General features: G+C 34.0%; 1 protein-coding gene across 5 annotated transcripts in view; it reads left to right on the forward strand.

The window, feature by feature from the left end:
- Positions 1-15470, forward strand: part of SPTBN1 (spectrin beta, non-erythrocytic 1) — a 265536-nt gene that overhangs the window by 70692 nt on the left and 179374 nt on the right. For 3 of the 5 annotated variants that reach the window (XM_031950476.1, XM_023494963.2, XM_031950475.1), the window contains exon 2: positions 1795-1991. In XM_031950476.1, coding sequence (XP_031806336.1) covers positions 1844-1991 — 148 coding nt within the window. In that variant the 5' untranslated portion in view covers positions 1795-1843. Of the gene's footprint in view, positions 1-1794; positions 1992-15470 lie in introns of those variants that run through there. The other 2 variants (XM_023494962.2, XM_031950478.1) reach the window with 1 other exon arrangement.

Consider the following 15470-nt stretch of genomic DNA (forward strand, 5'->3'; position numbering starts at 1 on the left):
ATTTTGGATTAAATTATCTCTACTATCCTCTTGACCTCTAAAAAGTCTTAGTTTAAAATTAAATCAATAAAACTAGAAAGTTGGATTTCATTTAAAATTGGTTCTGTCCATATGTCTATAGTCCAAGACTCAGATTCTCCCCTACCAATAAATTGAGAAAAGACTAGAACCAGGAATTGAGGTTCTCAAACACATTTGAAAGGAGGGAGGCTAGACCTTGTGATGTCCTTCACTAGGGCTGTTGTAAGGAACTGTGTTAGTGTCAGCAATGTGCCTGGAGGACATGTGAGAGCTCACCTTTAAACAGAATAGACAAGGAGTTACGTGCCTCTTGAACAGCTGGTGTGCTTGTCACCAATTATTTGTAATAAATTTAGGTACAGATCTTCTTTTAAAGTACAATTGCTTTAATGAGGAAACCTAGCTATGGCAGATACCAAATAGGCTGTGACATGTCTAAATATGAAACAATTTGCATTTTTTTTGGTAAGAAAGAAGAAAGCTGAATCTTTATGTGGTATATGAAAAAAAAAGTACTAGTCCAGACATCAGGGGCCCAAATCACTTCTGAATCTTTCAGATCTTGTACAAATCACTTCTTTTTTCTTTATTTTAATTTTCTCATTAATGAAATAAGGGGTTGGTACTAAGTAATCTCTAAGTTCCTAGCCCTAATTCTCCATTTAATAAGGAAACTATGATACAGAGGCCGAATTACTCTTTCTACACCCAGGATAATGCTATTTCCCCACTCCATGTTGGTACATTTTCACTAACTGAGAATCCAGGTAAATAATTCTCCATGATAGTGTCAGACAATCAGCTTTTGTAATACAGGGAATAAAAAAGATGCTTTTATGCTTTTAACCTTAGAGGAAAAAAGAAGAGTTTTCTTCTGAGAGAGTTGATATGACGTAGAGGAAAGAAAATAAGCTTTAGGTCTAGAAAGACCTGCTGGTATAGTAGTCGGAGGACTGGTATAGTATTTGGAGGGAGAAAGTCCTGAATTTAAGTCTCAGAAACTTCCTGATTATGTGATCCTGGACAACTTTGCCTCAGTTTTCTCAATTGTAAAATGGGGATAATAATAGTGCCTATCTTTCAAGGTTGTTGTGAATATCAAATAAAATAATTGTAAGCCTTTAGCACAGTACCTGGCATGCAGTAGATGCTTAACAACTACACATTCCCTTCCCGTCTCTTGTGACCCTAAACCCTAAGTCTCTAAAACTATAAAATGTAAAGAAGCTGGTGCCCTAAAATGACAGAGGATACTTCTTCATGGGAGTTTTCTAGACCAATGCAATCACAGAATCAGTCTCTATTCTTTCTTCTTGTGATTATATTGAACAATAGATGTAATACCCATTAAAGCTACGCAGAATATTCACCAAAATTTTGGTATTATTCCATTATTTTGTCCCAAAACCCCATTCCTTGATAATCTTTACCAACATAAGAATGTTGATTCCACCTGAATCTGTTATGAAATTCAAATATATTATAATGCTATTTACAATTACCAATGGATTGAAGAAGATAGACTTACTCAAAACAGAATAATTGGCTTTGTTATGAGAAAGGATGATGTGATTTTAAAAAAACCCACTGAATTAGATGTCCCAGCTCTGCTGTTAACAGGCTGTCCTTGGGCAAATCAATTAAATTCTTGAGGTCTCTATTTCTTTGCTTATAAAATGTGGAAAATCTCTCTCTCTCTCTGAGAGAGTAATTGTGATTATAAGACTTTGGTTTTCTCTATACAAAGTTAAATATACATTGTTTTCCTCACAGACCTTTGTAAGAAGAATCTGATGCTTAAGGGCGGTTGAGAAGGTTCAACATGACGACCACAGTAGCCACAGACTACGACAACATTGAGATCCAACAACAATACAGCGATGTCAATAACCGTTGGGATGTGGATGATTGGGACAACGAAAATAGCTCAGCAAGACTGTTTGAGCGCTCTCGTATCAAGGCTCTAGCAGGTAGACACACCTCAGTACCTATAATCATAAAACCTTAGCATAAGTAGGAAATTGGAAGTTGTTTAGTATAGCCTTCTATTCAGGTCAAGGATTTTTGTAGCTTTGCAGATGGGTACAAATTCTGATTTTTCTTAGACATTTTGATTAAAAGGGAACTTAAAACCTCATTAAACAGCATAGTCCATTTTGGGAAAGTTTTAATTATCTCTTATGACCTTTTAACTGACAAAAACCAAAATGGTTGAAGATATGTTATCACTTCTTCTGAGGTTTGGGAAACCAATTATCACCTGTATATATGTTTATTTTTATATGAATATATAATATTTCAAGAATCTATGTTTCTTTGGTGTGAATCAACAGATTGCAATCCCCAAGTGTTTTAGACAACTTATATGGAAATTCATCACTTAGTGAAAAGCTTCTTCTAGAGATAAACTTTGTTGTGTTTTTGTTTTTGTTTTTTTGGGGGGATAGATTTTTTTTTTTTTTTCTGATCCCATGGTTGAAACCCTTCTAACTTGGTAGGGTATTTTAGAACTTGTGTTTGGTTCAGATGACCTTTGAAACTACATGTTATAAGGAAGATATAAAGAAGAGTCCAAGGCAGCTATTGCCCATAAATATAGCTACTACCCAGCCATTTTATGTGATATATGAGACACTTGACAACTGTGAACTCATCTTTTTTTTTTTTTTTTTTTTTTAATAGCCTTTTATTTACAGGATATATGCATGGTAACTACAGCATTAACAGTTGAAACCTCTTTTCCAATTTTTTCACCTCTTACCCCCCCCCCTCCCTAGATGGCAGGATGACCAGTAGATTTAAATACATTAAAATATAAATTAGATACACAATAAGTATACATGACCAAAATGTTTTTTTGCTGTACAAAAAGAATCGATCTAAAATTGACAATTGCTTTGAAAAATCAAAAATAGGTGGGCATAAATATAGGGTTAAATTCAATGTAATGGTTTTAGTCATCTCCCAAATTCTTTCTCTGGGGTGCTAGTTCAGTTCATTACTCTCCATTAAATGATTTGGTTGATCTAGTTTGCTGAGGTGGCCAGGTCCATGAACTGTCATCATATATAATTTGTTGTTGAAGTATATAATGATCTCTGGTCCTCTCATTTCCTCAGCATCCAGTTGTTAAGTCTCTCAGGCCTTTCTGAAATCATCCTGTTGGTTTCTTACAGAACAATTTCCTTATTCATAACCACAATTTATTCAGCCATTCTCAACTGATGGACTCCATTCAGTTTCAGTTTTAACCACTACAAAAGGGCTGCCACAAACATTAAATGCACATCGGTCCTTTCCTTCTTTATAATCTCTTTGGGATATAATCCCAGTAGTAACACTCTGGATCAAAGGTATAAGTTTGATAACTTTTGAGCATAGTTCAAACCTCAAATGGTTGATTCATTCACAACTCCACCAACAATGCATCAATGTCCCATTTTCCCCATCCCCCAACAATCATTATTATTTTTTCCTGTCATTTTAAATCACAGGTGTGTATATATCTTAGAGTTGTCTTAATTTGCATTTCTCTGATTAATAATGACTTGGAGCATCTTTTATATGACTAAAATAGTTTCAATTTCTTCATCTGAAATTGTCGATCATATCCTTTGACCATTTTTCAATTGGAGAATGGATTTTTATAAATTAGAGTTAATTATATATTTTGGAAATGGGGCCTTTATCAGAACCTTTTTTTAAAAAATATTTTCCCAGTTTATTGCTTCCCTTCTAATCTTGTCTGCATTAGTTTTGTTTGTACAAAAACTTTTCAGTTTGTATTCTGCAGTTTCTATTTTGTGATCATTGATCTCTAGTTCTCTTTGGTCTAAGACCTTCCCCTTCCACAGGTCTGAAGGTAAACTATCCTGTGTTCCTCTAATTTATTAATAATTTCATTTTTATGCCTAGGTCATGAACCCATTTTGACCTTATCTTGGTGTACGGTGTTAAGTATGGATCAATGCCTAGTTTCTGCCATATTAGTTTCCAATTTTCCCAGCAATTTTTATCAAACAGTAATGAACTCATCTTCTTTACCTCCAAATTATATATTTATTCTTATAACTTTATTGTAAGAGTAATATAGTAATATATTATGAATTAATTATGTTATAAATCTTATCATCTTATAAGTTTATCTCAAATAAAATAATATATTAAAGTACTCTGAAAATCAGAAAGTACAATATAAGCACCACCTATTATTCAAAAAAATTATTTTGCACTCATAAGTGTTTGAAATTTTAAATTAATACATATTTTGTTCATTGAACACAAAATTAGATGTAAATTGATATTTAATGTAGATGTAATATTAAATACAAACCAATTTAGAATTTATTTTGAAATTGATGGTTTGTTTTTTTCACACTGAGAAGTTAAAATGAAATAAAGGAAATGATGTCATATATTTTTGGTATGAAAAAAGAAGGATTTTTGATTTTCTTGTGGAATTCTTAATTGTAATAGTATGTTGTACTCTTGGTTTAATCAGGTAAGTTTGTTAACTATGAAAATATCCTTCTTAACTTTTGTACAGATTTTAGCATGTTATATTGGAACTTGACCTTCAGAAGGTCAAGTGGTAATAGTAGTGGTAGTGGACTTGTCCATTTATATACCATCAAAAAGTGATCCATTAATCAAAAAGGTGGCACTACATTGTGTGACTGCTTCATTAATCATGAGACCTGGGTCTGTCTATTGAAGGACTCTGAGACCTTTATACTTTCTTGGAAATTTTATTAAACCATTCTGACAAACCCATTTAATAATGTCCTATCCACTATTTTCTTAAACATGTTATTCCTCATTATCCAAAGCAAGATCTCATTTGTCATTTCCTTTTAAAAATATAATTCTACCAATTTGTGGGCCGAAAGAAGGATCTTAGCAATCCAACGCTTTATGTTCCAAAATCTTTTCTTAAATCCCACATTCCTTAGTTGCCTCTAAAAACCTAATCCAATATCTGACCAACTCATTCTAGAATTCATTTTCTTAATATGTAACCTAATAATGGGTGTTGACTACTGCAATAGCTTGCTGAGTTCATGTTCAAAATTAGATGATCTGAAGATCTTGCATGGCCAGTGTCTTTAGAAGGTAGTCTCCAGTCGAAATGAAATTTATTTCAATCCAATATATATTTACTAAGCATTTACTATGTGCAAGGCATTGTTAGGACTGGCAAGGAAATGATGAAAAAAAGAAAGAAGATTTTGCACTTGAACTTAGCATTTAAAAGAGAAGATAAAATGTGTATGGCATAAGGTAGACAGTGATAAGAACAAAAGAACAGGGCTAGACAAAATATCAGAAATTTAAGAAAAGAGAGAGTCTCTTTCAGTAGAGGAGAATTTTTAATAGGAAAGATGGTATTAGAGTTAGACCTTGAATTAAGGGATTTGACAGATTGGCGATAGGAATATGAGAGAGCCCTCTTCTTCTCTTACCCGTTTTGTCTTTAGCACAAGCTTGCTATGTGACCTTGAATAAGTTGTTTAGCATCTCAGTGTCACAGGCAATTGCCTAGAAGTCTAAATTGCTAAACAGTTAGCAGTCTGAATTGGTAAAGGCAATTTCCTCACTGGGAGCTCCCTAAGCCAATAAAAACAAAGATTGAGCCCCTTCTCTCTCCAATAAAAGAAAGGAAAAAAACCTACTTTAATCATTATCTTGAGAAACTGAAAATGTTCTCTAAGATACTAGGACTGTCTTCTGGAGAAGAAAAGACTGCTGACTGATTTTCTTTTTCATTCCAGAAGTAAAATATTTGCTATTGGTAGTCCCTGTGCTACAAGGACATATTCTAAAGAGTAAAATCTCTAGTCAGATCAGCAGAAATGAACGTTTCTTGCTATCTTATATTCTTGCATAACAAGGCTTTCTACAATATAATAGCAAAATTGGTTCCTATTGATTTTTTTTGGCCTCTTTTTTCACTGTTTTTCCCCCCCTCTTTCCCTGACTCCTTTATGAAATTGTTTATAAATTGTTTTAAGTTTAATGGAATTTTGATAACTCATAAGAAAGTTAGCTTCCCTGTAACTGTGTAGAAACATATTTTTAATGTCAGAGATTAGTCTTAGACCTATTGTGAAGGGTCATTTTTTGTGGTCATAAAATTAACAATTATACAGAATTATCTGCTTAGAAACTTTGAGCTTAAAAAGTAATCACTTTGATTCCTATCTCTGCCAGCTCACTGAAGTGACCAGAAATATAAGTCTTAAGATTAAAAGTGAGAAACTGAAGAGTGAAGAGGAGGAGGGGTTCAAGGTCAACATACTCTCTGTTTCATAATCTCCTAATAGGATATTAAATAGTGGAATTTTCTCAAAGTGCAGAAAAGTTTCATCCAATACATACTGTCCTCTAATGCTAAGGACTAAATACTGAGTAAAAACATGACCTATAGCATTTTAGAGATCTTTTTCAAGTGAAACTAGTGCAAGAGGGAGGGGAAAAAAAAGCACTGAAGTTGAGTGTGTTTGAGTAGCAAAGAGATTATGTCATGTTCATTCAACCTTGAGGCAGTGTGATGCTAAGTCATTTTTATGCATTCTGTAAATGATTTCCCGCACCCCGTGGTAGCACAGCCACATTCCTGACCTCTGAACAAAATGCCACAGTTGTGTGGGACATACTTTGTTGGAGAAAGCGGCTTATAATGCTCCGAGCTATTTGCTTATTAGAACTTCATTTGAAAGGAAAAGTATATAAAACTTTAATCTCTTAAGATAAGTCAAGAGCAAAAGTTGCCTGGGTAAATGACTTTTTTAAAAAAAATTTAAGAATATGGACTGTTTTCATTGGGGAGGTTAACACACTACAATGGAAAAGGTAATGGATGTCAAAAGTTCAAATCCAAGATTTGTACTTAATATTTTATGGGACACTGGGTAAACCATTTTCTTATTACCAACCAATCTTAACCCTGGCTAAGTCATTTCCCTGAATTTGTAAATGAGAAGGTGAGACTAGATAATATTTAGGGGATCTTTTTGCATGTGAAATAGTCTGTAGAATTTTAAAAGCATTTTTAGAAAGCATTTTATTCTATTCAAGTTGATTGTGTTAAGAGAATTTGCATTTATAGCTGAATAGCTAATTTTATGTTCAACATTCTAGAGGGAATATTTCTTTTTCCCAGAAGAAAAAGATTTTAGGAGGGAGAATGTTAGTGAAGAAATTGACATAAAAAAAAATTACTATAGTTTAAACAAAAGATGACTTTGGGAGTTATTGCTTATGAACATTTATGAGCTCTCATTTTGTGCTGGAATATTCTTCTAGACTGTTGGGAGTGGCTAAGGCATTTGTCGACATTATGCCTGACCTTGAGGAGCTTATAATGTTATAGGGAAGATGAGAGAGACTGCACTGCCAGAGAAAAACTACCTAAGAATGCTTAGAATGGGTGCTGTCAGAAACAGACCAAACTATTTGCTTAAGTATCCCCTTTTACTTTCTTGGGCCTCTTAAGTAAAAAAGTTGGACTAGTACTGGGTGGTTTCTAAAGTCTCTTCATTAAATAATTTTTTAATGTAATATTTGTAATATGAATGTAAGTAGTAGATCTTTGGAGTTGAAGCATCTGAATTCGAATACTGGCCCTATTGTTTATCTCTCTGACTGCTGGCTAGCTGATTAATCAATCTGGACTTCAGTTTCTACTGGTATAAATTGAGAGGGTTGGAGAAAGCTCTCCAATATATGAAAATAAGAAACATATTTTTAGACATTCATACACATATAGTTTAGCATCCCTTTGAAGATGACCATTTAGATCAGTATTCTAGGACATTAATCAATTAAAGCAGTGACTCCATTTACATATTTGGATTCTTTGAAAATAAATTTTTCCTAGAGTCAAAATAAAAGTTCTAAAAAACTGCAAAAGCATATCTAAAGATTTTGCCATATGCCAATTTAACCTCTTTATATATTTAAGGAGTCACTAGATGATTATTTTAGCTATGTTAACATTTAAATTTTAATGAAAATGTAAACAGTCAGAGGATTTTTGTTGTTTTTCTGACTCCCTTTAGGCTTTGCCTTGAACACTGGATAAATGGCTTATAGCTTGATGCAAATGAATCTGGGCTTTAAAAAAAAAAAAAAAAAAGCATCTTTTCCTTCTCCTAGTCAATTCAGTCAGATATTTAAGACAATTGTATGAAGAGATGAATTCTGAATATATTTGAAAAAGAACATTCTCTGAAACTGAAATTGGAAATCTTTGTGTTTTCAAGCAGAAAAATAACACGGATGGAAGTTTTTGCCCACAAGGAACTGATAATCTAACTGATTTATATAAGATCAATTAATAATTGCTTATGTAACCAATGTGAAAAAGATGGAAGAGGTCCCAAAAGTCTTAGTGCAGTTTAAAACTTATATAGCATACCAAGACTATTTCTTCCTCTTTGTCCCAGTCTTACTCTCTTTAGCACCTAGCTGTTCTTGAGGGCCCATAATGAGTTATATTCGTCAGAGTAGTGGAGGGGCTTAAAATAATAGAAAAGATGTTTTTTATATATGAGGCAATTGTAGGAAGTTGAAGGGTTAATGAGCTCTAACTATCTTTGTTCCAGGTATGTGGAGTTAGAGGTGAATATAAACTGAGAGAATGGCTATATAAATATAGCTAGAGTAAAACTGGTGTGACTTTTGCCATACCAATGGAAATATCTGCAGATCCCTTAGATTTCTTGAGCCTATAGGTGAAACTGCCTTTTTAGTCACAAGACTGCCTTTGGCAGGCTTAAAATGGAAAGAAGAGTCCCCAGACACTCATTACCAGCAGCTTGCAGTTTCTTCTCTGTGTCGTTTCTTATTGAATAGCTGAAATTTTTCATAAAGCAATGATATTTGCAAAAGTTAATTGATGTCTGCCTTCTTCATCCTCCTTCTCTTTACTACCTACTCATCTTTCCATTTCCAACTCAGTTTGAACCTGTTAAAGAAGCCTCCCTTACTACTAGGTCGTTTCAGTCCATGTACATGAAGTCCTTTGCTCAACACCTTCAATATATATTTGTCTGTGCATTTTATTCTGGCATTTCATGTAAACATCTGTCTTTCTACATGATCTATCTACACAGAGATAGAAATAGATATAGACTCATAGATACACACACATATTTATATACACACACACCTATATAGGCATCTATATGTGTATATATATGTATATGTATAGGCATACATACATATATACATAGATACATATATGTACATCCATATAATTAGTCTGTGCTAGAATTGTAAATAGACGGATTTGAATTTCACCTCTGGACATTTAATAGATGTATAGTCATAAGCAAGTCACTTAACCATTCTGTGTCTCAGTTTCCTCAGCTATAAACTGAAAGGTTTGAATTGAATGACCTGAGGTCCCTTCCATATCTAAAGCTTTGATTCTCTGACACAAGTAAGGTTGGAAACACAATGAGAGAAGACCTTGAATATTGGCTAAGGGATTTATAATTGTTCAGTAGGCAATGGGAAAACATTGGGGGGAAGGAGGAAATGGAGATTATAATACGAATATGACAACTTTCAGTATGTTCATGAAACAAAAAAGAAAACAATCTTTGTAAAACTAATGCAGATTTTAAAGCATTACATTAATGTCAATAACCATCAACATTGAATCCTAAAATCTGAGAGTTAAAAGGGACCTCAATGGCCATCTGGTTCAATCCACACACCAGAGTATCTATTATGATAAATCTAACAAATCACTGGACAGTCTCTGCCCAAAGGGCTCTGAGAAATGGAAACTCGCCATTTCTTGAAGCAACCTTTTTCTCCATTACGAGTGTTAATTCTCAGAAAGTATTTCCTGATTTCATGCCTCAATCTACTTGTTTAAAACTTTTTTTTTTTTTTTTTTGAGGCAAACAGGGTTGAGTGACTTAACTCAGCGTTCTCCAGCTAGTAACTGTCTGAGTTACTCCTGACTCCAGGATCAGCACTCTATCTATTACACTACTTAGTTGCCCCGACTTCTTTAAAACTACTTAATTCTCCCAACTCTGCCCTCTTACCCTAAAAGTCTAATCCTTCTTCCAGTGACAGACCCTCAAAGACAATTCTAATGTTCCTTAATTTTTTTTTCTCCAAAGTAAACATGCCCATTTCCTTCAGTGCATCCTTTCATACTCCTGTTTGCTCTCTTTAAGATACTTTACTGTGTCAGTGACCTTCTTAATTTACTACAATACTTGTGGTAAGACCAGATGAGGGCAGATTACAATGGAACTATTGCCATCTTGCTTCTGGCAGGTGTGCCCCCATATTAATACAGCCCAACAGCACATTGGCTTGTTTAGCTGCCACATCATACTATTGATTCATTTTGAGATTGCAGTTCACTAAAACTAAAAATCTTTTTTTAGAACTACTATAGATAATATAGATTTGTATTTAGTTAGCTTTCAACATTCATTCAGCAAAACTTTGTTGATCTATATGTAAGGCTATGCAATAGATTCTCTAGGAAATGAAAAGATAAGACATGGCACTTCTCTTCCAGAAAGGGGAAAGTGAAGGAAATAAGCATATTTATATAGTACCTATTGCATACTAGATGCTATTCTAAGTGCTTTACAAATGATATCATGTTTAATATTTAAGGAGATTTTGAATATAGTTGAAATAATAGGAATTTGACAACTGAATGGCATTGTGTAATTTATAGGTCAGGACAAGCATTTGTCTTCTCAGCCTTGAGAACAATTTGAGGTGGTCTTTATCTTGGATGCCAAAGTTAGAATTGAGTCACACCCTTATTAAAGAATTACTAAAGAGGCATAATTGGTAAGAGAACTGAGCCAGAAAAATTTAGTGCCAGGAGCAATAGCTAAAAGGAGAACGAAAAAAGGTGAACTAAGTAGCCATAGAAGGTAAAGCTGTAAGAGGGCTATTAGCTCCTATAGTAATTTTAAAGCAGAAGACTTGAATGCTGACCTCTTTAAGGACTGAAGGAAGTTCCAAGAAAAGATGTGTTAGTCTACTCATTTCCTCTGTTGTTGTCTATTAACAGATATAACAGTTTGTTTGTTTGTTTACCCCAATGTTTCTGAAAACCTGAATTTTTCCTTTAATCATAAAGCTTCCAGGTTTACTTAGAAATAAGCATGCTTTTAAATTAGGGCTCAGTGCTATTCCTCTGCTTAAATGATAGAAATTTTCCTAACTGGGGGTTCCAAGCTATTGTAATTGTATTCTAATTTTTCATTTAACAACAAAGTAATACAACCTCTGGGGTTACTTCCCTATTCCCCACTGGCACTATTAGGTTGAGTCCCAAGAGGGTAGCTGACAGTACCTTGTTTAAGATTCTAGAAATAATTGAGTTGAGATTGAGTTGGAAATGGAAACTTTTAAAGGAACTTTAAAGAATAAATGTTTTTATAATTAAACATTTTGCAAATATTTACTATACTTGCTTTGTCCATGCATGTATACTATATACAATTTTGAAAAATACTATATTGAGGGCAGCTAGATGGCGCAGTGGATAGAGCACCAGCCCTGAAGTCAGACGAACCTGAGTTCAAATGTGATATCCAACACTTGGCACTTTCTAGCTGTGTAACCCTGGGCAAGTCATTTAGCCCCAATTGCCTCAGCAAAAACAATAAAAGAAAAAAAAAAAGACAAATACTGTATTGTTTTCTTAGTTTAAAAATTATATATGTGCATATATATGTGTGTATGAATAAATGTGTCATATATAATTTCTCCCTATTACTTCCTTTCTCTCTCCTCCTGAATAATTATTATCTTTACAAGTAGCCAATCCTCATTCAAATCTTGATAAACTTGTTCTTTGAGGTCTCATACAATCCTATTTGGTGTATTCTACCAAATATTGGTTGACCAATTAATATATCTCCAAAATCAATTAACCAGTTAATATTAAGTAGCTTTCACAAGGTAATATTGAGAAAATATAGAAAGGGCCAAAGCACAGCAACCTGCCCTCCCCATCCACCAGGGTATATTTTTTCCTCTTACAAGAATGTTCATCTCTTCACTGAAATAGCTCCTGAATCTCTTAATTACTTTCCCACTTCAATCCCAGCAGCCTTCTAATGCTAGAGATACCTCTACCTCTGCATCCTCTTCTTGAGTTGGTGAATTCTTCCTTGGAACTTCCATTTGAAAAAGTACCCACATCACCAATGTTCACCTTCAACCTAGCTTAGCTCCTGACTCTGTGTGACATTTTTACTGTGCCCTTTCTGGATACTTCCCTCTTCTCCTTTTCATTTTCCTTTTATGTGTTGTTTTCCTCCATTGGAATGCAGGCTCCTTGAGGGCAAGTAGTCTATTTTTGCTTATATTTATATTCCCAGTATTTAGCACATTGCCTGGCAAATCGTAAGCATTTAATAAATCCTTTATCTTATTTAATTTAATACTTAATATTGCTGGGGAGACTAGATTCAAACAGAGTAATTATCACAAAATATCTTTGCTTGACTCAGGGAGTGATATTTCTTGGCAGTGGAAATCCTTTTCCAGTTTCACCTCTCCCTCTATTTTTTTTTTCTTGTCTAGCACAGTTCCTGGTACATAGTAAGCATTTAATAATAATTGCTGACTGATTATAACAGGACCAAGCTAATGAAATCCTCAGAGATAAAGGGGGGTACAGAGAAAGGGATGGTACCCAGAATCAGCCTATGATATCTTCCACAATGACACTTACAAGACATGCTATTTGCTTTATTCTTCTGTTAGTCACAGGACCTGATACAGATGTTTAATAAATTGTAACTGGAATAATTAAATCCTTTTCTTAATTGTTAAGTGAGACAATTTTATAAAAAAATTTAACTCCTTCCCCCTTTTATGATAAGGAACAATCTAAACTAGTAACAGAATCTTGGGGTTTAATCTTGGCTACAAACGACCATTTAGCCTAGTCTCTGTGGCAATATCTTGCTGTAATACATTGTTAGCTCAATAGAAATTCTTTTGGAAGTTGGGGGCACTCGGCATAAATCAGTGAATCAAACAGCTTTCAAACAATGAAATCAGTAAATCAGTTTTCCTCTTGCTGTGATAAAACACTTGTCTGTGAAGATTTTACTCTTTGGGGTTGTAAGAATAAAAACTTGGAGATGGATTTAAATGGAGCCTCTTTGACGCCAGCTTTCCTGAGCTTCTCCCTTTGCTTCTTCAAAGTTCAGATGTATGGAGCATGAAAGGCATTTGACAGAAGACACTTCTGTCAAATGGAGGCTTTTATCCCTAGGTCATACTTAAGCTTTCCTATTTGTTCTTGCTTCTGTGGCCATTGGTATATGCCAAAAAGTAGTCATATATTTTATTGGTCCATTGAAAATTTATAAACATAGGCTACAAATTTACCTTTGTGAATGGTGTATTGTAACTTTAGGAACATAGGTTACTTTGTGTCTTGATTGATATAGAGGCCAAGCATGTCTGGGAAGAAAAGATCCCACAATTGTAACATTTGGCTTTCAGTATTTGGCCCTTTATTTGGCTAAAACGCCAAAACCCATTCATCAGTCCTTGAACTGCAAAAGAGAGATGTAGTTCCCATCGTTACCACTTTGAACTGCTTTCTGGTTAAAAACTTTTCTTCCTTGTTCAAAAAGGAAGTCTCTAAACTAAAATTATATGAAGATCGACTTAAAAGTGGCTACCAGAAAATATTTCTGATTATTGATATGTTTTCTTCATATACAGGGAAAGAAAAAGATAATTATATAGACTAATATTATGAAATAGTTTAATTTGGTGAAAAGATATTTCTATGTTATATATGATAGTATAAAATTTTGTACCTCAGGTTGAAAGTTTTATTTATTTATTTTTTTAACTTTTCTTCCTGATCAGAACTAGTGAGGATCAATCTAGTTTAACAGATTTTGTCCTAAACTCTCCAATATGCAAATTTCAACAAACTATTCAAAGAAGTACATTCTGGGGGGTGGAGGGGAGAAGGGAGGGTGCAGTGAACAGCAGGCAGTGGAGGGAGAAAGGAGGCATCTGGGAGGAGGAAAGTTGGAGTATGGCTACTTGTAAATAATGTAGAGGCATTCAAGACTGCTTGAGAAATGGAGGATGGATATGAAAGATGGCTATAGGATTCACTTGATACTAAAAAGAAACTTAAAACCTCCTGCACTGAATTAGCAGGTGTATCTGTATTCATTGTGAACTTAATCAGATGTAATCTTTACTGCTCAGAGGGCCTTTTGAATTTTAAGACCCTCATACTTCTGTATCCATTTTATGTATTTATTTATTTTTATGTATGTATATGCACACATTTATTTATAAATATGTACACATTAATACACAACTTTATAAGACAAATATGAATTTCAAAAGAATAAAAGTCTGGGTAAATAAATAGACAAAATTTAATAAGTAAATGAAGAGTACTAAAAAAATACAGTAAAATATCCTAAAATATATATTTCTACTTAGTCCAGATAGTTATCTCTAAATTGAACAAAGACCACACACAACAGATAAGAAGGGTCCCAGGGCAATATCATTACATCTACAGGTAAATGCTGAGTGCTGGCAGCCGATACAGGAAGCTTGAGACAGTATCCCTTCCACTGGCTTGGGCTATTTAATTTCTACTTTTTTATTATTTTTTTTAATTATAGCTTTTTATTTACAAGATATATGCATAGATAATTTTTCAGCATTGACAATTGCAAGACCTTTTGTTCCAACTTTTCCCCTCCTTACCCCCACCCCTTCCCCCAGATGGCAGCCTAACCAATACATATAAAATATGTTAAAGTATAAGTTAAATACAACATATGTATATATGTCCATACAGTTATTTTGCTGTACAAAAAGAATCAGACTTTGAAATAATATACAATTAGCTTGTGAAGGAAATTAAAAATGCAGGCAGACAAAAATAGAGGGATTGGCAATTCTATGTAGTGGTTCATAGTCATCTCTCAGAGTTCTTTCGCTGGGTGTAGTTGGTTCAATTCATTACTGCTCTATTTGGTTCTGCTGATTTGGTTCATCTCATTGCTGAAGAGGGCCACATCCATCAGAATTGATCATCATATAGTATTGTTGTTGAAGTATATAATGATCTTCTGGTCCTGCTCATTTCACCCAGAATCAGTTCATGTAAGTCTCTTCAGACTTTCTGAAATCATCCTGCTGGTCATTTCTTACAGAACAATAATATTCCATAATATTCATAGACCACAATTTATTCACCATTCTCCAATTGTTGGGTATCCACTCGGTTTCCAGTTTCTGGCCACTACAAAGAGGGCTGCCATTCTGTATCCATTTTAAATGGTACTGTACTTTTAATTCTTAATAACTTACTTTTTTTTTTTCACAATGATTCTGTGAAGTAGATACTGCAAGTAAAATTAGCTACATATTACAGAAACAGGAGTATA

This window comes from Sarcophilus harrisii, chromosome 2 (assembly GCF_902635505.1).
Source record: "Sarcophilus harrisii chromosome 2, mSarHar1.11, whole genome shotgun sequence".
NCBI classification, from domain to species: domain Eukaryota; kingdom Metazoa; phylum Chordata; class Mammalia; order Dasyuromorphia; family Dasyuridae; genus Sarcophilus; species Sarcophilus harrisii.